Source organism: Trichechus manatus, unplaced genomic scaffold (genome assembly GCF_000243295.1).
Source record: "Trichechus manatus latirostris isolate Lorelei unplaced genomic scaffold, TriManLat1.0 scaffold00028, whole genome shotgun sequence".
Classification (NCBI taxonomy): Eukaryota; Metazoa; Chordata; class Mammalia; order Sirenia; family Trichechidae; genus Trichechus; species Trichechus manatus.
In genome coordinates this window covers 14,646,088-14,673,813 of record NW_004443964.1, presented here as the reverse complement: position 1 = coordinate 14,673,813, position 27,726 = coordinate 14,646,088, and the positions used below count along the sequence as shown (strand labels likewise).

The 27,726-nt window shown below is 38.4% G+C and overlaps 1 protein-coding gene across 3 annotated transcripts in view; it reads left to right on the top strand.

Moving 5' to 3' along the window:
* The window catches only part of CEP112 (centrosomal protein 112), a 443,305-nt gene that overhangs the window by 335,993 nt on the left and 79,586 nt on the right, over nucleotides 1-27,726 (top strand). For all 3 annotated transcript variants that reach the window (XM_023729297.1, XM_023729296.1, XM_023729295.1), the window contains 2 exons: nucleotides 2,352-2,414; nucleotides 10,899-11,048. In XM_023729297.1, coding sequence (XP_023585065.1) covers nucleotides 2,352-2,414; nucleotides 10,899-11,048 — 213 coding nt within the window. The remainder of the gene's footprint in view (nucleotides 1-2,351; nucleotides 2,415-10,898; nucleotides 11,049-27,726) is intronic.

Below are 27,726 nucleotides of genomic sequence, written 5' to 3'. Positions count from 1 at the left end.
TCTGCTGTGAGCAGCATTATGCCCTTTTAAGAACTGTCTGTCTGTCTGGGATTGAATTGAGAACAGCAGCCTGAAAGATTAGATAGGAACTTTAGGGGGCAGTGAGTTTATGTTAATGAGGGAGGAACAACGCAGAAAAGGAGGGTGAGAATGGTTGCACAACTCAAAGAATGTAATCAATGTCACTAAATTGTACATGTAGAAACTGTTGAATTGGTGTATGTTTTGCTGTATATTCTCAGTAACAACAAAATAAATAAAATTCAGAAAAAATAAAAAATGACAACCCAATAAAAAAATGAACAAAGGACTTGAGTAGGTATTTCTCCAAAGAAGATATGCAAATGGATAATAAGCATATGAAAAGATGCTCAAGATTATTAGTCATTAGGGAAATGCAAATCAAAACCACAGTTAGATACCACCTCACCCATACTAGGATGGCTATTATCAGAAAAAAAACAAAAACTAGCAAGTGTTGGTGAGGGTGTGGAGAAGTTGGAACCCTCTTTCATTGCTGGTGGGATTGTGAAATGGTGCAGCCACTTTGGAAAACAATTGGCAGTTGCTCAAAAAGTTAAACATAGAATTACCATATGATAGTAATTCCACTCCTAGGTATGTAAACCAAGAGTCTTGAAAGCAGGGACTCAACCAAATAGGGTACACCAATGTTCATTACAGCATTATTCACAATAGTCAAAACATAAAAACACCCAAGTGTTCATCAACAAATGAATGGATAAACAAAATGTGATATATCCATACAATGGAATATTATTCAACCATTAAGAGGAGTGAAGTTCTAATACATGGATGAACCTTGAAAACATCATGCCAAGTGAAATAAGTGAGACACAGAAGGACAAATATTGTAGGATCCCACTTATATGAAATATCTAGAATAGGTAAAGTCATAAAGACAAAAAAGTATTAGTGGTTACTAGGGGCTGGGGGGAAAGGAACCCTGGTGGTGCAATGATTAAGCACTTGGCCGTTAGCCAAAAGGTTAGTGGTTCAAACCTACCAGCCTCCCTGCAGGAGAAAAGACCTGATGATCTGCTCCTGTAAAGATTACAGCCGAGGAGACCCTGTGGGGTATTTCTACTCTGTCCTATAGGGTGGCTTTGAGTCAGCATCAACTCGACGGCACACAACAACAACTGGGGCAGGGGGAGGGGAAAATGGGGAGTTATTGCTAAAGGGTTTCTGTTTGAGGTGATATAAAACTTTTGGAAATAAATAGTGGTGATGGTAGCACAACATGATGAATGTAGTTAATGTTACTGAATTGTACACTTGAAAATGGTTAAAACAGCAAACTTTTTGTTATCTATATTTTACTATAATAAAAAAATTGCCCCTGGGGGAAAAAAAAAGTTGAGGAAATTGCTAAGAAAGATCAAAGAGATGGAGAAATGGAAATAGAAACAGTAAGAGAAAGAGATGTTAAATTTGAGAGGTCAACAGAGTTGCGGAGAGAAAGAGACCAGGGAAAAAAGTAGGGTAGAAACCATCGGAGTAATGACCCAAAACTTCCCCAGAAATGAAGGCCCTCCAAGCTCAGATGGAAAGGGCCTGTATGGTGCCTGTAGGATGGTTGGAAAAGGCCCAGTCTAGGGCATGTCACCATGACATTTCCAAACACTGCAGATAGAATGAGATCCCAAATGCTCCCGGGGTTGAGAAGGTCTCAGAATTTGAATGGCAAAGGAGATAATCTAGATCTAAGTACTGTGGAATTTTCTGGAAATACCACACTGGTTCCAGGATGTAAAAATTGTTTGATGAGTCGGAATCGACTCAACGGCAACTGGTTCAATTTTTGTTTGGCCATTTCATAAAATAGCCCCTGGGTGTGAGGCAGGGTGAAGGCTCACTGTTTGCTCAGTGAATCTAAAAATCTCAAGAGTCTCTTTGTCCAGGGGCGTCTATTTTATCTTTAAACTAAGGGGAAAGGCAGAGACACTTTAAACTCAAGTGAAAGAGTAGTGCATTCACCTTTGTCTCCACCTCCTCCAGTTCCCTCTTTGTTTCTTCTCCTCGTCCCCCTTAACTGCTCTTCCGAGTCTTCACACTTTTGCTGTGTCTATTTCTGTCTCCTTCTCCTTTTCTCTTTCTATCCACAGAAGTCTTGTGTTTGTCTAATAATTGGCAGGAGAGATCTCTTTTTTTTTCTTTTTAAGTGATGAATAGTTGGCGTTAGATCAAAGACGAGCCCTGTGGTTTTCTGGCTGCCCCAGAAGGGCAGTACAGCTGGCAGCCCTCCCAGCTGCCTGGTGATAGGCATGTGGAAGAGATACCAAGCTCACAGGTCACCGTGTGTGTGTTCATGTCCGTGTGTTTTTCAGGCCAGCAGCAAACTGAAGCAGATTGAGAAGGAATATACTCAGAAGCTTGCCAAATCTTCACAGGTAAGCAACGTTAAAAAAAAAAAGAAACCCACACGTAAAAGCTTTCACATTTTAAACTTAATTCATTTCTGTTTTCATGGATTAGTATCATATTTTTGATGGCTATATAAATAAATAAAATATGCTTTTAATATTTCAGTCTTATTTTAAAAAATCAAGAAAAATTAGGCATATTGAACCATTTGAACCAACGCACACTCGCGCACGCGCGCGCGCACACACACACACAAACACACTCACTTGGATCTTGTAAAACCAGCCTGTGCACTTGAACAAGCCCGGGCTGAAACATATTTCACAAGGGCAGGAGATCCACACTTATATCTGTGATATAAACAGTTTGATACCATCTATGCTTTTTTGCAATGTTCCATTTTGCTGCACCGCAAGGCTACTTATCAACAAAATTCAAAATGACAATTCTGGGTGAAATCAGCAGCTCAACTGTGTTGACTCCTTTTGGAAAAAAAAAATGATAAGTCCTTTCATGCCTGTTTTGCCGTGTGTGGTTACTGTAGTGGTTTTGATGTGAGAAAGGCCAACGATTAAATGCTTGTCTCTGCTTGAAATCTGATGCTTAGAGTCCTCGTTCTGCAGAAGTAGTTCTGATGGTATCCTGTAATGCCACTAAGGGAATCCCAAGCATCCCTTAGTTGTATGAGTAATTCTAGAATAAACAAATATTACTTAGCTTCATTTTTCAGATGGAGAAATGATGCCATTTAATTTTGTGGGCATCATGTCTCGTAATTGTTTTTTCAAATCAGCTTTTCTTAATATTTTTACATGTATACAGTGATATGTGGTAGTAAATTGGAATTGATGTGATATTTTATGAGTTACCTTATAAAAGTAGTAACAACAATGCAACAACAAAACAAAAATAATATTAGCATTTATAGAGCACTTACAGTACTGTCTCATTCAGCCTTCATTCACAAGAACTCTGAGGTTAGCAACTATTACTGGCCCCATTTTTCCAGTTGAGAAAACAGACTCCAAGCGGTGAGGTCACACAAGTTAAGTTAGTAAGTGACTAAGCCAGGACCCAACCTGGATCTGATTTCAAAATGGAAGCTCTTAACCTTTACACCAGCCTGGCCCAATCTCTTACATTTCTAATATGGCAGAAGTTGCTAGTTGCCGTGAAATTTCTTAGATTCTACGATTATTTCTAAAGTGTGCATATGTTATATAATACAGTACATTAGGAAAGCAATCAATCTTTGTCTAAATGAAGAGTCATACACGTCCAGTTAAAAGGTGATGAATATGCCTTCGTTGCCATTAGTCCATCCCTTCCTCGAGGAAGGATCATGGGGAAATATCTTTTTTAGTCCGTTGAGAAGAAAGAGTCTTATAGCAAAAAGAAATCTTATTACTCCAGAAGTTGAACTTGCTACTGACTTGCCCTTTACACCCTGTGTATTTTGCTTTTTGTTCAATGAGGGAGGCAGACCGAGAGTGAGATACAAGATAGCGAATAAAAATGCTTAATTAACCAGAGTGTAAACGGAAGTATTTAAGTTGATCTGAAGGAATGTATGAAGCCTGATTAGTCGATATTAAAGCAAATTAAACATTCGTTAGTGTGGAAGAAAGCCTAAGCTTTAGTCTGACAGGCATGAATTTGAATACCAGGCCTACCACTTACATGACCATGAGCTAGTTACCTGCACTTTCTGGAATCCAATTCCCTCATTTGTAAAATGGAGGAAGAATACTTACCTCATAAGGTTGTTTTAAGTACTAAATAAAACAAGCTGAAAAGTGCTTAGTACAGTGCCTAGTACATAATAAAGCATTTAATAGTTAGCTATTATAATAGCAGTATCAAAAGTGTACTAGAGAAAGGAAAGGAGGAAAGGAAGAATGAAAAAAGGTCTGGAAGGAGGGAGGAATTATTTATTCAGACATTCTGTATTTTCCCATAAATATTTCCTTTAGGTCCTCAACAGTCATATGAGTTCAATTCCCACTGCCGCTGAGTCTGCTCCATAGGGTTTTCAAGACTATAATCTCAATGGAGATAAGATTGAAGTTGTCAAGGATTTCATTTTACTTGGATCCACAATCAACGCCTATGGAAGCAGCAGTCAAGAAATCAAATGACGTATCGCATTAGGCAAATCTGCTGCAAAAGACCTTTTTAAAGTGTTAAGAAGCAAAGACATTACTTTGAGGACTAAGGTGTACCTGACCCAAGCCATGGTATTTTCCTTTGCCTCATATGCACGTGAAAGCTGGACAATGAATAAGGAAGACCGAAGAAGAATTGATACCTTTGAATTATGGTGTTGGCAAAGAATATTGATAATGTTATGGACTGCCAGAAGAATGGACAAATCTGTCTTGGAAGAAGTGCAGCCAGAATGCTCTTTAGAAACAAGGATGTTGAGACTTTGTCTCATGTACTTTGGACATGTTATCAGGAGGGCCCAGTCCCTGGAGAAAGATATCATGGTTGATAAAGTAGAGGGTCGGTGAAAAAGAGGAAGACCCTCAACAAGATGTATTGACATGGTGGCTACAACAGTGGGCTCAAACATAGCAACAATTGTGAGGATTGTGCAGGACCAGGCAGTGTTTCAAGGGGTCATTATGAGTCAAAACCAACTCAGTGGCACCTAACAACAACGGCAATCTTTTGGAAGCAGACTGCCATATCTCTCCTGCGGAGCAGCTGGTGGATTTGAACTCCTGACCTTTTGGTTAACAGCCGAGCACTTAACCATGGAAGTTTAGTGCTTAACCACTGCACCACCAGGGCTCCTTATCATATGAGTAGTATTTTTATTTCCATCTCATACGTGAGGAAACTGAGGCTTATGGAGGGTAATGTCCCCCCAAATCAGAAAGCTGATGTATTGTAGAGCAAGACTCAAACTCATGCCTTCCACCCCAAGCCCATGTATCTATGTAAATCTCTAGCAAAAGTTATTCTTCCATTTTGATCTTTCATCTCATTTTGAAAGTGACTCACTGAGTGGTTCCCAGACTTTGGGTGTTCAAGAATTGATAAAATCTCCCTCCAAAATCTAGAAGGGCATAGGATTGCTTACTATTTTGCCAAATAAAAACATAAAGAAGCAGAAGGAGGAGAAGTAGGAGGAAGAGGAGGGAAGAACAACTAGCAGCATCTCTCATAGACTGTCACCATCAGTTCCTAAATGAGACTGCAACACCAAAAAAAAAAACAAATCCTCGAAAGGGCCCAATAACGTGATGCAGGATAGGCCGTCCTTTTCTTAAAAGGTGGGATGATAATCTTTTCACTGATAATATTTTGTTTGCCCCCCCTCGTATATAAATAATATATTATTGTATTTATATATAAAATTATACTGTGATATAGATACATTTTTATAAATACAGCTTTATATTTATAATATGTAAATTATACATAATATGTTTACATACAAAGTGAATCAATATATCTGTACTGGCATATACATACATGTATATAAAGACTGCCATTTGAGAAATACTGGCCTACAATGCCCATCAGTTCAGAGAAGCATTTGATTATTTTAAAATGAACATTAGAAAACAGAACTGTGGATTGACTTTTTCCATTTTCAAGGGATAGTTTGCTGGAATCTCTAACTCATATCTAAGCTGATGAGAATGCCAGAAGCAAAGTTGCTTAACTATGTTTATCAAATTTTAAAAATCCTGCTCTCAAAAAAAATTAATAAGTAAGTAAAAAAAATGTAATAAAATGAATGGATTGGTAATGAATACATTGGTACCTAGGAGATCATCAGGTTAAGATGGAAAAATGCTTTAAATGTTTTCCTCCATTAAAGGAAGTTACTTAATCTTTTAAGATTTTATCAAGCTTTTAGTACCAGATGGTCTGTATACAGTAAACCCTTGACATACCTAAGGACTGTGTCCCCTTCTAGGATCCTCATCATTCACTGTGATGGAAATGTTTGCATCAACTCTATCATGTTTCCAAACATTTCCATCAGAATCACATATTTGTTCTTTGTATCTTAATATCACACATTAACCTTCCCTTTTAAATTTTAATGTGATTTTCCTCACTCAAATGACTCACCTCTTGGCCATTTTTCAAAGGAAGACATTGCCATTGCAAGAATGTATGAAGGTGGAAATGTGAAAACTAAAGGTGGGTTGCCCCCGGACCCCGCCTGCTGTCTGACGTCTCCACTGCCCTATATGAACTTCCACACACCTTATGCAAATTCATGCCTGGGCCTATTCTGACATGCCCCACATGCCCCCAACTTTCATGTCACTCTCTAGGGTGACAACCTAGAATGCAAGGGTGTCAAGGACCCACTCTTCCACTTATTTTATGAGGGACTTCAAAGTTCACCTAACCTTCTTTAGTGTGGTTCGTCTTCCCTATTGTATTTGAAGGAAGAGCTTTATAAAAATCTCAAACTGTGCTGTAATCTGAAAATCAACAGAATGAGTTAAAGATGAAATCTTAACTCTCTTTAGAATACTGTTATTTTTAAGACTTTAACTAAGATCACTGACATTTATGCAAAGTGTTAATTGCTTAACAATAATTATAAACTATTATAGTTTTCATGACTTTGGTTGCTAACAGCGTCAGCCCCAAATAACTCTCCTTTTGCTTCTCAATGTGTTACTTTTTAATAGTGATATGGAAATGATATTCTAATAGCTTCTTTCTCTGAAGCTAATACAGGATGAACTGTTAGCTGAGTGGTGGGATTTTGTTTTTTGTTTTTAATCTTTTATTCAAAACGAGAGTTTTGATTATGATTGTATAGATTAGTTTTCGTTATCCTCAGTAACTTTTTACATTATTACTCTATAACCAGACTAGATTATCTCAGTATAATTTGCCAAGTGATTATGTTTTCCTATTTACCATGATCATTATATTTTTACTACTTAAATACTTATTGAGTGTCAATTATAAACACTGAGCAAAGGAGAAAATGTCCATTGTTGTATACTCTGTGTCTACAACCAATAGAGTTTTGTTCCTTACCTAAAGCATATCAATTTGGTTATTATGATTATTTCTCAGTCTTAAAGTAAGTCTTAAGTTCTCTTTTTAAAAATATTTTTTGGCTACACCATTATATCCATCAGTCTACACCCAAGCAGTCTATTTGTTTAGCCAAGGTGTTTCACCTGAAGTGGTTTGACATTCTGTCTCTTATATCACCCCCATAAAATTTTTAATAACTTTCCAGAGATACTCCCCCAAGGGAATCTCATTATTCCTGCACCCCCACCCCCACCAAGAATGTAAAGTTTCATTTTGCACAGAAAAGCAAGCATGCCCTCCTCAGAACATCCTGGACTTTGCTAGCAGCCCCTTCCAAAACCTGCGTTTCTTTCTCTTTGTTGTAGTCTTGTCATAAATCTTCTGAAATGCAGGGTCTCCATGTTTCGTGCCCTTGTGGTCATTTGAAGTATCCCGATATGCTTTTATCTTCAGTCTTTGGTCAGTTAAAAGCTAATTTAAGTCTTAGTTTTTTTTTTAAAGAAGCAGAATTACTTTGTGCTTTAAAAATATATGACTGTGGTGGTGGAGATATGAATCTACACATGTGGTAAAATTGTGTAGAACTAAGCACACACACATACACGTTATAGAATTAAACCCACCACTTCCACAAAGTTGTAGTTTACTCAACTTGAAACATTGAAATAACATAGTTATTTTTGCTGTTTGACCCCATGTTCTTATAAAATATCAATCTTAAATTTCATGTTGAGCCAAGGACATTTGTCTCTTTCTTATCTCTGACTTCTCCTGCTCTGTGACACTGAGTGAGTTGATTATCCTCACTTTTTCACATCTACTGTAAGAATTTAACCTTCCCTGTGTCACTGCGGTGCTGTAACAATTGAATTGATGCCAAAATGGAAAAAACCTTTAATCAAAATTCAGAATATAGATGAAAATGTCTTCATTTTCAGTCAAAGAACCCCTTCAACTTATAGCAGAAAGTTCAATTTTGCATTTGCTAATGTTAATATAGTACTATTATGTATTTTGTCACTTATTTCACAATTATTTTCTTATTTGATTATGAATTCTAAAAATTTAACTTTGTTACAATGAGTTTGCACACTTCTAAAAGTATAAATACTCCACACTGGCACAACAGTTGAGTGCTGGACTGCTGATGAAAAGGTTGGCGGTTCAAACCCACCCGGTGGCTTTGCAGGAGAAAGACATGGTGATCTGCTTCCATAAAGATTACAACCAAGAAAACCCTATGGGGCAGTTCTGCTCTGTCATATGGGATCTCAGTGAATCTAAATTAACTCGACAGCACCTAACAACAAAATTTATGTCAGTAGTAACAACTAAAATTTCTATAGGACTTGGCTTCTGGGAGGGGCTCCAGATAGTTCCTGTTATTGCTTTATAATGCTATTTTGTCATCAAATAGTAGTTGAGAAAATTGCACTTCAATTCAGTTTCAGTTCAGATAAATTACTTGTCCAGTGTTTCTCTCTAACTAGCCTCCCTGCCATAGAACCAACAGAATTATATTCTAACCCAGCACTATTTCTTGCTTTTAAAAAGTCACCATCCATTAACTAGATGGTAGACAAGGATCGACTTCAGTGAAGGGAAGGACAATACACAATACAAGGGAAGTCAACACAACTGGACCAAAGCAAAAGCTAAGAAGTTTCCTGGACACATCCAAACACTTTGAGGGACAGAGTAGCTAGGGCTGGGGCCTGGGGACCATAGTTTCAGAAGACATCTAGGTGAATGGGCATAACAAAGCTTATTAAGAAAATGTTCTGCATTCTACTTCGGTGAGTGGCATCTGGGGTCTTAAAAGCTTGCAAGTGGCCGCCTAAGATGCATCAATTGGTCCTATCCCACTTGGAGTAAAGGAGAATGAAGAAAACCAAAGACACAAGGAAAATATTAGCCCAGGAGACTAAAGGACCACATAAACCAGAGACTCCAGCAGCCTGAGACCAGAAGAATTAGATGGTGCCCGGCTACCAATGACCATCCTGACAGGGAACACAACAGAGAGTCCTGGACAGAACGGGAGAAAAGTGTGGAGGAGAAACTCAAATTCACGTAAAAAGACCAGACTTAATAGTCTGATAGAGACTGGAGGAACCCCCGAAACTATGGCCCCTGGACACTCTGTTAACCCAGAACTGAAACCATTTCTGAAGCCTACTCTTCAAAGATTAGACAGGACTATAAGACAAAAAATAATACATGTGAGGACTGTGCTTCTTAGTTCAATCAGATACACAGACCAAATGGGCAGCTCCTGTCCAGAGGCAGGATGAGAAGGCAAGAAGGGACAGGAACTGGTTGAATGGACACCAGGAACCTGGGATAGAAAGGGGGAGTGTGCTGTCACATTGTGAGGATTGCAACTAATGTCACAAAACAATGAATGTATATATTTTTGTATGAAAAATTAACTTGAGCTGTAAACTTTGACCTAAAGCATAATAAAAAAAATTAATAAATAAAAAGTCATCACCATTGACTTTGAAAGGAGATGGATGCATCCAAACCCAAGGAAGAGCAGTGCTTTCAGCCACCCAGGCTCCTTCCATTAAATGTAAAAGGTTCCTCATCATATGGTTACTTCGAGAACTTGAGAGAACCAAGTCATGAATCCCATTCTCTAATGTAGAACTAGAGTCTCTGAAATGACACTACTTGAACCAAAATAAACTTTAACGAAGTATATGAGTTAGGAAGAAAATCTTTTTGGAATTACATCGTAATAAACTTTTCTCCAGTACCAAAGCCTTGTTTAAAAGAAACACAAAGTTGGCTGGTTAGAGGAACCGATTAGTGCAGCTATTGATCTGGCTGCATGGTTCAAATCCTGCCTGTCTCCTTCGTTGTATATCATTTTCAGCCATTTAAACTATTGGACCTCTTCCTATGCCTCTGTTTCCTCATTTATGAAAGATGGTCAGTCATAATGCTTGTCTCACAGGAGTAAATAACACGAGAACTTCAAGAGCTTAGCACAATATGCAGAAATGAGTAAACACTCAAAAAGTATTGGGTAGAATTAGGTGGCTGTGAAGACTAAACTCTGTTTCGTTATTTTCTTTCATTATTTTCTTTGGTTATGACAGTTCAAAGTATCATGAAAGGAAAAACAACTTTTCTCATTCTAATAAGTATATTTTTCAGCAAAATAAAATCTGACGCTTTTCATATTTTTGAGATCACAGATGTTCTTTCTTCTGATGAGTAAATAGTGTGGAATGTTATAGTGGAAATGTCTTCCAAATATATTTGGTTCAGCAGTTGCTCACCATTCACAGTTTTATTATAGTCTTTTATTGTGTGGAATTTCATGCTTGATGGTGTGTGATATGTTAATTGAAAATACTTAGTTTGCGGAGTAGATTTTTGCCAAAGCCATCCCTTTGTCAGGCATAAATACATATAAAATAGATGCCTCTCACTGAAGAATTTGAAGTCATAGCATGCTGTTTTCATTTTAGATCATAGCTGAACTTCAGACAACCATTTCCTCTCTGAAAGAGGAGAACAGCCGGCAGCAGCTTGCTGCAGAAAGGCGGCTCCAGGATGTTATACAAAAGTTTGAAGATGAGAAGAAGCAGCTGATTAGAGATAATGACCGAGCAATCAAGGTAATCCGAAGACTTCAGTAACCAGTGGTACCAGCTGCTTTAATGTAATTAAAAGGAGGCCTGAAATCCCAGCAGTGGGCAGATGAATGCAGGTATCTGGCTTGCTCACACAGCCTGCAGTCATTCCATTCACTGGATGCTGCCTTTGATGTAGCCAGTGACTCAGGCCCACTTCCCTCTAAGCCATCCTATGCCAACACATAAACTCATTTTTGGCAAGCCCGGTCCATTCACATTGAACAAATATTTGAAAATGCCCTGTGCTGTCTCTTGAGTGCCGGTTTGAGAATTCACTCATTTTGGAATTGTCTCTTGAAATTACAATGCCTGTTTTCACCCAGAACTGCTGGCTAATAAATTCAGAAGTCACCTTTCAACTTACATGCTCTTCTTTGGCCACATCCTTTCACTATGTCTTTGCATAATGAGAAATAACTTGTTTGAGGTTTGGAATGCCAACCATTTGAGGTGCTTTGACATAGTACAGGTTGGTTGCTGCTGAGAACCTATGTTGTTTCCAAGCAACTTCAAAGACTCACACCTTTCATAGCAACAGAAGACTCCCTGGGCCCTGATTCCTTAGGTGGTAGGCAGTTAGATCTCAAAGAAGTTTCTTCTTGGCCTCATCGTAGTGAATATTATTGTTCAATGTCTACATCATGCTGTGTTTAATCTGTGAGGATAAGCATCTGGAAACCTTTATAAATAAGGTTTAAAAGAGAACAAAAACTTTTTTTAAACAATTCCCAGCAAAAGATTATTTTTTAGTGGTTTACTTTGCTGTAACAATACTTAAAGCATAGAGAGTAATCATCCAAAGTAAAGAAAAATAACAGAAACATTTGGGTTTGATCGCTGCCCTTTTCTACCTAACCCCTCCATCTTTTTTTCTATAGTCTAGTTTAGACAGTCTGAGTAATTGGGGGACAAGTTCTTTTTAATATACGTTGTTTTCTGTTATATGTACTCGTTAAACCTGGACAGCATCGACTAGAATAAAAAATCCTTAGAGGTGGACAGAACCTTAGAGGTGGACAGAACCTTAGAGGTCATTACATTCAGCCTCCTCACTTTAAATGTGAGGACTTATTTTTTTGTTAATGACATTTTCCGTATTGATTTCCCTCTGTGAACTTTTTCCCCCTATACGTGTTATGAGACAGAAAAAGGTATTTCTTGTTTCTTTTTCATATTCTGATAGTCTTTTTAGCCTTTTAAGCCTTTTTTGTTTATACGTGCACAGAAAATGTTCATTGATCTGTATGACTGTTTTGCTTTGCTTGAACTGAGTTGCATACTTAGTTTAAATTGTTTTAGTAATACAAAAAGCTTATTTTAAATGAATTTCTTTTTCAGTTGATGTCCAAATACCAAGCGGCGATAATTTCCAGATTTTAAATAAATAATTGAATCCCAATATAACCAAAAGGGGGGACATGAATTAAGTTACTCCATGATAACAATATAGTTGTAGTATCATTTCCTAGAGTATAAAAAAAATCTTAGAGTTAAAAGAATTATAATTAGTATGTTGTTGTTTGTTGCCATCGAGTCTGTTGACTCATGGTGACCCCACTTGTGCAGAGTAGAACTGCCCCATAGGGTTTCCAAGGCTCTGATGTTTCAGAAGCAGATCGCCAGGCCTGTCTTCCAAGGCACTTCCGGCTGGGTTCAAACCATCAACCTTTTAGCTAGTAGTATATTGCTTAACCATTTGTGCCACCTAGCGACTTCTGTAATCAGTATATTTAATTATTTGTGTTTTTGCAGTTTTAATCCATTTGCCTGTTAGTAGGGAAAAACATTCAAATGTTATTTTCAACAAAGTGCCAAATCATAAAGACCAAATTTAAAAGATGGCGGTTTATATATATCTGCTGTATTTATGACCTCTAAAACATATGTATACTGTAGATACCTAAAAATAATGAATTAAAAATGCAATGGAGATAGGTAGGACATAGTTCAGTTTTGATCACTCAAATTACGTGTAAAGTGAATGACATTTATTTTTATTAACTTACTTTAGAGTTGCTAAGATAATTGGTTCATTAGCATTCATAATGAATGAAAATAGTAAGACTAATAATTCTAATAATTGATGTTTATTCAGCATGTACCAGGCTCACATCTCCTGTTCCATTATCTTGTTTAAGCCTAACAGTAATCTTTATGAGGAAGGTATTTCTATCACCCCCATTGTACAAATAGGAAAACTGAAGCTCTGAGGTCAGATAACCAGCCCAAGGTCATAGTGCTAAACAGTTGTCAGAGCCAGGTTCAAGTTACAGTCTGTCTGACCTGAGAGCCTCAGCTATTAACTATTACACCATACTTGAGTCTCTTACGTTCTGATTATGAAAGAGAAGCAGTGACCAAGGGTGTAAATGAACCTGGATATCCTCAGTCTAATTTTCTCTCTGCTTGGACCCTGGATGATGCAGTATTTTTACAACAGGTCTTTGGTTTAGACATTCTAATTATATTTGATTATTTTATACATATAGATACTCAGAGACAGGCATAGTCACCATGAGGCTTCATTTTCTGAAATCAAATACGTTCATCTGTGGGCATATTAAATAAGGCTGCCCAAACAGCGTGCATGCCAGTTGTTCAACATACTTTACCCTACTTCTTGGGTTGGTGATGGGCTGAGCTCTCAAGAATGGAGACGGTGATCAAGAATAGAGATGGAGAGCAAGTACTCACTCTGCCAGAGCTTACAATATTTCCATAGATAAATAACACCTTTCATCAAAGTAATTCTTTAGAGAAAACTTAAGGTATAAAGTATTAAAGTCTATTTAAAGGGCCACCAGTCTGGAGCAGTATAACTTGATAAAACGTATCTGGAGGAAAAGTTGCAATACCTATCATTATTAAATTGCCTAGTGTTTGACCCATTTCCAGAATTTATCCTAAGGTGGTAATTAAAGAGTTGCATTAAGATTTAGCTAGCCAAAAGGATGCTCATTATAACATTCATTCATTTACTGAGTAAATATTTATTGAGCTCCTATTATGTGCCATGCATCCCCAGCCCCAGCATTCTCTATCTCCTTTCTGTGCTTTATTTTTCACCATAGCTCATAAACTGACAGCTATGCAGCATTGAAAATGATGTTGGAGAAGAATATTTAAGGATATTGAAAATGTTCACAAGATATCTTTAAACAGAGTAGAACTGCCCCATATGGTTTCCAACGAATGGCACTGGTGGATTTGAACTGCCGGCCTTTTGGTTAGCAGCCACCACTGCACCACCAAGGCTCCAATGAAAATGCAAATTCCAAATTTTATGTAATATAAGCATAATTTCTCAAATAAAGCATATAAAATAAAAAAGACTGAAATTGTATATAAAATTATACCAGTGGTTCATGGGATTTTTGGTGATTTTTTTTTTTTTTCATTTTAACTCTAAATTATCTATGTCACTTTTACTGTAAGAAACAATGAGAGTTGCTTGTCTGAAAAGGAAGAGCTCCCAGCCTGAAGGAATTCAGTGGGCATTAAGGGAAAAGTTGTAGCTGATCTAGCAGCAGGCATGATCCTCGCTAAGAAACAGCAGAAAAAGCAAGGTCTTCCACAGAATAGAATTCCTTTAGTGTAAAAAGAGTTATGGAGACAAAGTAATTCATGAAAACAGATCGTTTATGCTTCAGTGTAACATGTATTTAAAAATCCAGAGCAAAACTCTTCTTTATCACTTGCTTACTGCTTTAACTCATTCCTGCATTTAAAATCATGCTTCTAAAAAGAGTTATCTGCATAACAAACCACCCCAAAACTTAGTAGCTTAAAGCAACAACTATGTTATATGCTCATTAGTCTTAGAATCAAGAATTTAGGCAAGGATCAGCTGGCTCAGTGTTCTTCTGCTCAATGTGGCGTTGACTGGCCTCTTCATGGGCCCATTCAGCAGAAAGCTTGGCAGGAACTGGAATATTCAAGATTGTTCCAGGCCCCCTCCATACAGCCTCTCTCCCCAACAGAACAGTCAGACCTTTTACATGGCAGCCGGCATCTAAGAGGGAACATTGGAAGGGATGAAGGCAGAAGCTGTCCTCTTAAGGACCAGCCTAGGAAGTTTCACAGTGTCATTTCCACCGCATTCTATTGGTCAAAACAGGTCACAGGGCCAAGGGGAGGGAAAATAGATTCCACCACTCAACGGGATTTTGAGGCCATCTTAAATCCACCACAGTACTCTATACTGAAGGTCCACTTTTAATTTCCCATTCATTCCTCAACTGTACAAAATAGTACAAAGAAGAAAATATCTATATCCCTATCACCCAGAATCCAGAATCAGCTTTCTTAATTAATATAGTGGTACGTTTGCATCAGTCTTTAAAAAAAAAAAAGAGAATCCACTGTGTTGTTTTTGTAAAAAAGAATATCACATATGCTTATTTTAAAAATAATTCAAAATGCAGGAAAAAAGCAAAGGTAAAATTTTTAAAATCCCTCTAAATCCCATCACTCAGAAATAAAACCAGAAAACCAAACCCATTGTCACCAAGTTGATTCCTACTCATAGCAACCCAATAGGACAGAGTAGAACTGCCCTCTAGGGTTTCCAAGGCTGTAAATCTTTACAGACGCAAACTACCACATCTTTCTCCCCTGGAGCAGCTGGTGGGTTCAAACCACCGACCTTTCAGTTAGCAGCCAAGCACATCACCCCTGTGCCCAGGGCTCCTCAAGTTTAGATTAACCAGGATAAATTCAGTAATTAACAAGGGTGTGTCTAGGTGATAGCCATTCAATATCAAATTTTTCTGAAGCACAGTGATTCTCTTCTCTCTGTAACCAAAACTGCTTTGTGGTTATCTGTCCACGTTCTCTAGCCTGAGGGAAGGGGAAGGAAAAACTGGAGTAGACACATGCATGCAGTCTTGTTAGTCTGACTGTTAGGTCTCTGAGATTTTGTTAAATGCTTTTCAGGGTTCACACTATCTCAGTGGTAGTGTCTTCTTTCCCCTTGGGTTTTGACTTGTTACCCCAATTAGGGTTCTCCCCAGTTAGCCTTCCCTTCTCTTGGTCAGCCCTGATATGTACCTGTATCCTCCCAGTCAGAAAAGTATGAGGTTACCCACACAGTTGTCTTTTCTCCAAATTTGGTAATATTCATGAGAACTCTCAGGATTTTGGTGGCTCATAATAAAGTAGTGCATCCAGGGGACTGGCAGATTTTGAAGTTGAGTCAGTCAGTGTGCGACTCCTCAGTGTGCCTCAGGGTCATGTTCTTCCCTCAGTCCCAGGGTTTTGAGGGTTTTTTTGTATTACGTCTACCTGTGGTTGGAATCAACTCAACACCAATGGGTTTGGTGGGGTCCCCCCCCCGCCATTTGGCTGCTGTTAGTTTATGGGTTTTTTTGTTTTGTTTCATTTTGTTGCTACTTTTTACTCTTATTTACTCATTTTAGAGAAGGAAGTACAGCCTACTATCTGATCCTAGAAGCCTGTTTGACTTCTTTATAACATTAAACAAGGAACCTGTGTTAGTCAGCTATTACTATAATAATGCTGTGTAATAATCCCGAAAACTCAGTAGCTTATAGTAATAAACATCTATTTTTCTCACAGCATGGCTGTGGGTCACTGGGGAGACTCTGATTTAGGCTGTGGATTGACTGGGTTTGACTCCAGGCTTTAGACTGGATTCAGCCCAGCTCTGCATGTTTCCACATTCTTCCTGGGCTGATGGCTACCTGGTGTATCCATCCTCCTCATGGTGCACTGCAAAAGTGCAAAAGAATGAGGAAAAAAAATCCTGCGCCCTCAACCTCATTTCCATCTACATCTATAGGGCTGGGAAATGTACACCTACTCTAGTAGGAGACCATGAACAATTGTGAACAGTGATTTAATCTGCCACGTAAACAGTCTCTAAGAACTCCCTTAGCTCCGTGGCAGTGCTTTGCTGGTTCATCTATCTTTCTGAAACTTTCTCATTCCCCTTTCTTATCTCCTCTTTATCATTTCTGTGCTCGAATATAGGTGTTAATCAGGCCTCTTCATATTCTCTGTATAGACTGTCTCTGGACAATCTCATTCCTTCATGTAAGCTTCCATGCAAATGAATTTTGAATTTTCACCTCCACCCAGACCTCTGCCTTGTGCTCTTAATCTATATTTCTAACTATCATTGGACATTTTCACTTGAATGGCCAAAATAAGAAACCAGTTGCTGTTGAGTCAGTTCAGACTCATGGTGACCCCATGTGTCTCAAAGTAGAACTGTGCTCTATAGTGTTCTCAAAGGCTGATTTTTCAGAAGTAGATTGCGAGGCCTTTCTTCCAGGGCACCTCTGAGTAGACTCAAACCTCTAACCTTTCAGTTAGCAGCCCAGCATGTTAACCATCTGCTCCACCCAGAGACTCCTGAGTGGCCCATAGATAGACCCCTCAAACTCAGCATACCATAAACTGAATTTATCTTCCCCTCTCTCTTCCTCTACCCCAACCTGCTCTTCATCTTGTATTATGTGAATTAAAGTATCACCGTCATCCACCTAGTCACTCAAGTCAGGTTCCTAGAAGTCCCTTTGAACAAATACTTCCCTTTCCTTACCTCTTATAGGTACCCAGTCACCAGTTCCTAGAGATAACTCCTAAATATCTCCAAACTCTTGCCCACCTCCCAATCACTAGTTCCTGTTTTTTCAATCAGACCCTCATCATCTTTGGCCTGTTTACTACAGTCCTTCCTATCTAGGAAGACTGACCTTTCTAAAACACTCATCTGAACATATCGGTTGCTACTTAAAATTCATCAGTGGGCTTTCCATTGCCCACAAAATAAAGTCTAAACTTGTCAGCATGGCATATGAAACACTTATGGTCTAAACCAGCAGTTCTCGTGGTGATGTCCTTAGGCCCCTGCAGGTCCCTTAGACTTTTTCAAGGACTCCATGAGGTCAAACCTATTTTCCTAATAACACTAAGACATTTTTTGCCTTTTTCACTGTGTTAACAACTGATGACACCTTAGCACAAAACAAGGCATTGACACAAGCAGCACTAGTAGTCATGATTTTCTTCATCAGCACATACTCGTGACTTAAAGAAAAAGAAACTGAAGTAATAAAATATACTGGTTTTATTAAATCTCAACCTGTGAGGACACATCTTTTTAATATTAATAGGAAGTACACATAAAGCACTTCTGCATACTGAAGTAGGATGGCTGTCTCAAGGAAAAGCAGTTCTGCATTTGAGTGTGAGCTGAACTCTAGTCACTTTAGAGAATGGCTGACAAATGATGCTTTTTCAGACTTGAATATTCGGCAGATATTTTCTTGAAATTGAACGAAGTGAGCCTGACACGTCAAGGACAACAATTGACTGTATCATTGCTAATGATAAAATTTCAGCTTTCAAGCAAAAATTAGAATTTTGGAAAGCTTGTATTCTGCATTGTAATCCTGACAGCTTCCCAGTACTTACAGACTTTTCTGATGAGATCGCTGGTGGTATTAATGACGTGAAGGGGTGAGGAGTATTATAATGAAGTGTATCAACATTTGGAAGATTTATGTAACTCACTGAACCAGTGTCTTCCAAATGACCAATGCCTGGTGTTACAAAAATATGAATGGTTGAAAGATCCTTGCAAACTACAAGAGAGACCAGTGGATTTTAACATAACTGTATGAAAAATTCACTGATAGTTTCAGATTCCACATTGCAGCTAACCTTTAAGAAACCAGTGCTTGTCAAGTTTTGGTGTAGTAACAAAGCATATCCACAATCATCTGAAAACGCTATTAAAATACTTCTCCTGATCTATGTGGGACCAGTTTTCCTCCCTATGCTTTAACCAAAGCAATGTATTGCAACAGATTGAATGCAGAAGCAGATATGGGAATCCAACTACCTTCTATTAAGCCAAACACCAAAAAGAGTTTCAGAAATGTAAAACAATGTCACTCTTCTCACTAAGTTTTTTTCCTTTGGAAAACAGTTATTTTTCATCAAAATTTTTTTATCTATGTTAACATTGACACATAATGGTTTTCTACTGTCACTTTAAATGAATACGTACATAAATATTTTTTCATATTTCCTAGTTTTAATTTCTAAAGTGGTAATTTTCAACAGATATAACCCTCATAAACAAAACCTCTTTGGGATTCTTGATTTTTAAGAGTGTACGGGGGTCCTGAAGCCAAACAGTCTGAGAAGCTCTTGTCTAGATGTTATTCTCTCTCCACCTCATCATCTGCCTGAAATGTTCATGACCTCTCCTTTCCTTTAAGACTTAAATGTCATGCCAACCTTGTTCATTCCTCTAGTGAGGTTCTTGGTGCATTCTAACGCTGCTCCACAATCACTTTTCCAAAACCTTGAGGTTGAGTGTGTCTTACAAATCAGAACCTGCATGTTTTAGCAAGGTAATATGGTGTGTAATCTATACCCCGTAGGGCCTGAGCTGCACATGGTACTCAAACACATAAATGTGCAGTGAAACATGTAAATATCCCCCAATAAGTGGGATAAATAAAGACTATAAATAGCCTCACAACATCAGTCAGATTTTGTTACCAAACAAGTTAGCAGCAACCTTTCGAAAAGACGTAGTTTTCAGAGCATTTTTGGATTTCAGAATTGCGGATAGGAACTTGTGAACCTCTTTTTTTTAAATTAAATCTCTATCTATCTAGACTCTAGGCTTGTTGAGAACAAGCACTTACTACAATGCTTGGTTCAATGGAAATGCTATAAATGAATGATGCCGGATCATAGACCAAGGCTCTGGTGACTAATGATGTCGCTTTAGTCTCATGTTATTTTCTTAACACTAGCCAGCTTATAAATACTTTGTGATGGTATAGCAGATATGGGAAAATAAGTCAAAGCTTGTATAATAGTGATATATTTTGCCAGATTAAGCAGAATCTAATAAAATACCTTACCTTATGTATATTCTCAGAGAGCGTAAATTGTATACTCCAGGGCAAGCGCCCCCAAAAGCCTGTACATTAAAGCCGGGTTATCTAAATGTTAGCCAGCAAGCACTAGTCACTGAACTCACAGCAGAAGTTCATTTGGGGAAATTGTTAGAAATAGTTCAGTAGAAAGCCTGTGGAACATTCTTTTGGCATCAGTACACACCACTGCTAAGTCCTTTTCTTTGAAGCTAGTGTGTTGAAAGTTCCTCACTGTGAAGCCAGATGTCCAAGCAGAGATTTCGTATCAAGGAGAAATGTTGTAAAATTTTTGCTCGTAGGCATAGAAAAGAGATTTTAAAGCACTGATGCTTCTGTCCTTGGCCACTGACTTGAGTTCACGAGAAAAGGTCAGCTGCCAGTAGGACATCTAGAAATCTGGTCTGTGTTACCAGAAGGGCTTGAGAGGGGAAAAAAGAATATTTCATAAGATTGCGCAGTTCTCACTGTGTGAAAAGCTTACAGGAATCCATCTTCCAAAGAATAAAATTACAAACCTCATTGTGGGGTTTCAGTGGCATTGAGAAACAGAAAGAAATCTCAGTGCCTAGCATCAGATGGCTTTGTTTGGGACCTGTTCATTATTTAATTCTTGTCTCCCCTGCGTTCACGTCCTAAGGGCACAGAGAGAAGTGGCATTTTCTTTGCTCCCTCCTGAATTAGAATTAATAATGCTAAGAATAGAAATGTATTTTTCATCCCACCCGAGAAGGCTTGCCTGCTCACTGAGAAAAGAAGACAGAGCCAGTCAGTCACAGTAGCATAAAGCAAAATGCTATTTTCCAGAAAGAATCCTCTGGAAGACAGGCTGGGATACAGTGTGGTGGTGAATTATGACCTTTCATCCTACAGCAAGGAAAGGCAATGGCAGTAAATGAGCAGTTACCCCAAAGGTATTTTACCCCATACCTTTCTTCCAGTTCTATTCTTTGGCAAATTATTATTATATTTAAAAACTAGTCAAAGAAGATTCTTTGTTCAGTAGACAAAATCCTTCAAGTACTATGGGAGTATTTTTAGCCCCTGGAACATTGCTTTGTATATACCAAGGAATCACTTAAGGTTTGATGAGTGAACGCATGAATGTGTGAGAGTGTGAGTAGAAGAATGCAGGTAGAAACAGTCTCCTTCACCAATGGCTAGGTAAATTTAACTCTTTGGAAGGCACTAAGTGACTGTGTCAAGAGCCCTGGTGGTGTAATGGTTAAGTGCTCGATTGCTAACCAGAAGGTCGCTGGTTTAGTTCTAACCCACTAGCGGATCTGTGGGAGGAAAGATCTGGTGATCTGCTCCCGTAAAGATCACAGCCAAGAAAATCCTATGGGACAATTCTACTTTGTTCTGTAGAGTCTCTCTGAGTTGGAATTGACTCAGCGGCACACAACAACAAATGATTATGTGTAGTAAACTTTATTGTATGGTTTCAAAAAATGAATTGCTTTGGTTAATCAGCTATTGAAATAAATATGCATCATTTAGTTTTTTTAATATTTAAAAAATTGAACAAGAAACTATTTGGAAATACTTTAGTGTTAATTATTATGAGCTAAATGATGAACATATATCTGTATATATCACTGAAATATATAAACGTACCAATCAACAACCAAAATTATTGAATGACTACTATGTGTGTACATATGCATATATACATAATTGTGTGTATATTTACATCCACATGTATATTCAGAAGTGCTGGGTTATATAGAAGGCTAGTTAATAGAAGATTTAATAATGACATAATGTACTAAATTATTTTTATTAAGTACTTCTGTGGTTTCTTGATTTGATTGGCTGTCTCCTAAATGAAGATGCCTCGTTGTTCATTCTAACAAACGCTTGCCTTCTGGTCAGCTTCTGGTGACTCTTAACCGGCTTTTCTTTCACCTCTCATCGATACTGAAGTCTGTGCCTTTGCATCTTCCTTTTAATTATCACCCTATTGTCTCTTGCTTCCCAGAATTTATTCCTAGGAGAGTTCAACACCTTGAGCTGATGTTTTCCTATATCCCATCTCCAACTTCATCATTGGTAATGTCAACATCCAGGTTTACTCTACAATCAGTGGTATGCCAGAGCCAGCTATAAGGGCTTGCTTGTGGCTTTTGGCTTGGGCAGTTGTTACCTTGTCAGGAATTCTAAGAATTAGGTGTTAAACCATTGATAGTGTAAAACTGGTCATGGTGGCAGTATATACACCATTGGAGATAGGCTTCAAATCAGGGCTTTTTTTTTTTTTTTTTTTTGAGAGCCTGTTATTAAACATTTACCAGTGAACTGCTACGTACAACGGTTCCCTTTCCCTGCTTTCTTGACCCTGTTAACTTCCAGCTTCAGTCTGCATGGTCTTGGTGACATTCGTCCTTCTCCAAGGGGTGAATGGACAGATGAACAGATGGACATTTTCCACTATCTCTCTTACTAGCTATCAAGCAACCTCTTGCTGTACGTTTTCTGATGTATATATGCATATGATTTTACTCTTCTATCCACTCCACTAAGATCCTTTCTCCAATTCTGACATAAGAGAGGAAGTTTACTTTACAAAGTAGTCCATTATCTCTTCTCTAAATTCAATAGCTTTTTTCTAATTCTAATCATCCTCTAACTCTATGCAGTATTTGATTATATTGACCACTATTTTCTTTCTGGAACAGGGGTTGGCAAACATTTGTTTTCTGTAAAGCGTCAGAAAATAAATATTTTTGGCTTTGTAGGCCATATGGTCTCTGTTGCAGCTGCTCAGCTCTTGCCATTGTGGTATGAAAGCATTCATAGATAATATGTCAACAAATGGGCGAGGCTGTGTTCCAATAAAACTTTACTTAGAAAAAGTCTGGCAGCCAGATTTGGTCTGCTAGCTGTAGTTTGCCGAACCCTGCTCTAGAAGCTCACTCTTCTCTTGGCTTCCAGGTTGTTCTTTTTACTGGCCTGTCTTCCTCCTAGTGGGCATTCCTCAAGCCTAAGTCCTGGACTTTTGCTTCTTCTTGTCCCTTCCACAGTGAGCGCATCTCCTCTGTGACTTCAGCTGTCACTTTTATAGAGATGATTCCCAGAAGTGTAGGCTTAATTCCTGATTTGGTCCTATATCTCACCCTGCCTGTAAATCATCTTCTTTTGGATGATACACCACCATCGCAAACTTAGGAACTACAGCACTGAGTTACTGTCTTCCCTTCCAAATTGGCTCTTCTTCCCAGTTTCTCAGGGTTATCCCCAATCTTTCTGTTTCCTGTTAGAAACTTTGAGCTCATCTATCTCCTATCTTTCCTTCTTCCCAGTTTGTCTCAAGTCTATCACCAGACTCCTTGAACGTATTTCTTATTCCTCTGATATGACCCTCTTTGGAGCCCTTCTCATCTTGCGATTGATTTAAAACAGCCTCCTCTCTGCTGATGTCCCTGCCAAAAGTCTCTCAGCTTCAGGCCAGTATGGAGAACACTGCCAGAGAAATCTTAAATCACCATGATGGCCCTGTCTTGCAGAGAGCGCTTAGAATCCAATAGGAAAAGACTCACAACCCAGTAGACAAAAAGAGCAAAGGATATGAGCACAGAATTTCCAGACAAAAAAAATCATGTCTAGTAGACATACAAAAACTACACATTCTCATATATAATTAAAGAAAAGTAAATCAAAACTACAAAGATGGGACCTTTTAGAAGGTCTGGCTGCCACCCGATTGGCAAAAACCTTAAATTTGAAAAAAGACCTGGTGATTGCAAAAATGTGAGAAAACAGGCAGCCTGGTGCCCCGTTGCTGGGAGCGTACATCACTGTAACTCTTTGCAGGGTGGTGTGGCAGCATCTGGCAGCATCTTAAATGCATATAACAATTGGCCCAGGAGCTCCGCTGTTAGGATTTTATCCCATGGATACCCTTGCAAGGAAATTACAACATCTTCACAGCACTGATTGAGCAAAAAGCTGGGGGAGAAAAAAACCTAAGTTATGGTACATCTATGCTATGGAATATTATACAGCCATTTTAGAAGAGTGAGATAGATCTCTATGTGAAAATGAGGAAAGATTGACAACATGTAGTAAGAGAAAACAGTGTAAAATACATACATTTAAAATTTCCTGAAAGGATCTTCAAAAATGGGTAACCGTGCTTATTTTGGGGAAATGGGACTTATTCTTTTTCATTTTACATCTTTAGATAGTATTTTAATTTCTTACTGTGTCTTATTACTAAATTAATGTAAGTGATTGTTTACAACATCCAAACCAAATTCTTCTACCTGGCTTTCAAAGCCCATCCCATTTCTCACTGCTCCTCAGCCTGCACATTCTGTTCTGGTCAAGCTAGTGTTCTCCCTGTCCCCAAGGACCATGTCCTTTCCTACACCCTGCCCTCACTCATGCTACACAGCTTCCTCCCTATGCCGTCTCTCATTCACCCCCCACACTTGTCAAGTGTTAGCAAGGCTCTTGCAAGGTCCTCCGTACCTCCTCCATGGAGCTTCTCTGACTGCTCAGTCTCTGGAGACTGTTTACTCTCGTAAAGTCCTATTTGGTGTTTAATGACCCTGATGGTATTTCATGTCTCATGCTTCTGGATTCTGCATACACCCACAGTACTGGGCACCCAAAAAATAAACACGTAATTGATTTAAAGAATATAATCCCTCGTTATTAAATGCTGAATTGTGTATCTATCATTGCTTATTTTAAACCAGCTTTAAGCACATTAGCAAGGACAATGGTGGTTCAGTGGTAGACTTCTCACCTTCCATGCAGGAGCCCTGGGTTCCCTTTCTGGCCAGTGCACCTCAAGAGCAGCCACCTCCTGTCTGTCAGTGGAGGCATGTGTTTTGATAGGATGCTGAGCAGGTTTCAGTGGAGATTCCAGACTAAGACAAACTAGGAATAAAGGCCTAGCAATCTACTTCCGAAAATCAGCATTGAAAACTCTGTGGATCCCAACAATCCAATCCTGATGTGGTTGCCACGAGTCCAGCCCCAACTCCATGGCAGCTAACAACAACAACAAGCACATCTGCAGCAATCGTGCAGTTGGAAGAAGTAGGAACTCCCACCCCCCCCACCCCCTACACAAATCTGCAGTTAAATATCTAAGCCTTTGGGTTGGCAAACTCTCCTTTTAAAAATGCAAACATCACTTGATGTCTTAACACATTAAACCACTTGAAATAACTCACACTCAAATGTGAAATCGTTTAATCCAAGACTTTCTTCCTAACAATTAGATGAGATCATCTCACTTGAAGGACTAGGAAGTGGTATTTAGAGGAGAAGGGAGAGAGAAAGAGCTAGAGGGTAATTTAGGAACCTGAGGAATAGAACTTGAAAGGCATCTTCAGGGGCGAGATGGGCAGCCTTAAGGGCAGCAGGAGAGACCTGGTGATAGAAGAGGGGAAGGGGCTAGATGGAAATGGAGCAAGACTGGCTGAGAACCAGCCTGTGAGAGGACTTTGTTCCAGATCATCTTTGTTGCTACTGAAGTGTAACACCTCACTTCATAAGTACTTCTAGCTGTGTTTTACATGATCCTATGCGTACATCCATGTTTAGATTGAGATACGTGTGTATGTCTTAAAAAGGAAATGGAATCTGTGTGTGCTATCTGTATGTGTATGCTTTTTCAGAGAAGACAGAATGACTATACATGTCCACATACATATATGTATATGAGAAAAAAAGTGAAGTTATAAATAAACAGTTGTATTATCATAACTGATTCTGCAAAATGTGCCTTATAAATCATGAAAAATTTGAAGACAGCTCTGGTTCATTCTGTTACATTTTATACAGTGTTATTTTTAGGGAATATTTTGCTTAAGGAAATATATAATGTAGGGAGTTAACTTGTATAGCTTTAACACGGCATTTCTAAGGAACTGAATCGAAATCAATAAATGAAGCAAAATAAGCCTGGTTTTATTTGTGCGTTGTGTTTTCCAAACGTATACAGTTGGAAAAAATTCATGTGATGCTGCCATGCCATCATAAAAGCTGGCAAAATGTTATTTCTAGGGTTGTCAGTAGGAGGCTATTGCTATCAGAGCAGCAGTAGTAGCAACTGAAACTCAAGAGTTGGAGCAAAAGAGCACTGGGGTGGTTGGCGGGTTACAGGAATGCTTTAATGTTGGAAGCACAGAGAAAAAGAGGAATTAAAAACAAAGAAACAGCCCCCATTTTTTCAAGAGAGGCAGAAGCCTTTGTTTTTATGTCTCTGTCACTTGCTCCAGGATTCTTCATAAAGCCTTCTAACCACCTAAGTAAATATTCATAGGGCTGTTCAAAATCTCATTAATAAAACAAGATTTGGTGGTAAAATATTTCAGGATAACATGATTTGCATCTCAGCCTTGTTTAACTTTAAATCTCAGGCAATTAATAAATTAGACTCAAGAGCTTTTTAAGAAGTAACATCTTACATGCACCACAAATTGCATTATTTTTATGTGTAAATAATGATGAAAGGGGAGATTGTTCCTTTGATGTCTATAAACTACACTGTAAAATATGCAGAAACATTCTTGAGTTTAGTTGGAGCCAAAACAAATAGACTAGTTCATAAAACAAAGCAGCAGCATTCTTAGAAACAAGCGTTAATTTTTTCTTTTCTTCGCAATTGCTCTTTTTCCATACTTTGTATTCTTACCATTCCAAGTGGCAGATTCATTCCAAATTCAAAAGCAGCGTTAGCCTGTATTTCCTCATCCAGAGAACTGGGTTTTTCTCAGGTTCCTCCCAATAAACTTAGCTTCCCATACAACTCTTACCAGACCTCAACTCTCTACAGGACTGCTGGTATTGATGGAGTGAATCATTTTTGTCAGTTATATTTTATTCTTGCTTTTAAAAATTAATCCTTTCTAATGTTAGGAAATCCCGGTGTTTCTCAGAGAGATATATTTACTTTCCCTTCTATTTTCCAAGCTGGCTTAGGTCATTTCATTTTGTTTTTAAGTTGTATCAGCAAATCTTTATTTACAGACCCTGAGTTTTTTTTGGTGTAGTTAATAAAGAGTCCGTCGTTGTAAGTATGTCTACCATAGGAAGTATACAGAAGTACATTTCGACTTACGTTAGAATACAGAGCAAGTACATTGATGAAGTCACAAGATGGTTTTTGTTTTACAGTTGACTGCACATGTATTCTTCTTTGAACATGTTCTATAGGATTAGATTAAATACTATCTGGGCATGCTTAAAACCCTTTTGTTACCGTTGGCATAAACAGTATACCAGCCACTTTTTACGCCTCTGGACCTCAGAGGTAAAGCGTCATTCTGGTTCTAATGCATTTAGCATCAAGGTGGATCCCTTTTGAAATGCCCGATGCTCAGCGGACCGGAGTTGGAGCCTCACTGTTGTGTAGGTTGAGCATTCTATTAGGTGATGCTTCCTGAATGTGTTAGTTTTGTAAACTTTGGCTTTTTTCTCTTTTATTTCTGTGAGATAAGGCTTGCAAGCATAATTATGGCTTTCCTGTGTGATATTTAGGGAGACCTGATGGGTTTGTTTCAGTTTTTCTCTGTTGTATTTGGAAAACCAGAGGTTCCCCCATGTAACCTAATGGAGCAATAAATTACCTACTTCTCAGTGGCATACTGTCATGCCACAGATTGGTGGCATCAAAATGCTGCTTACCTCATTGGCAGATTGTATTGCCAGATCATATTTCTCAAAATCCATATTACCAACCAAAAATTTAAACACACTCAATTAGTAAGCATGCATTCCAA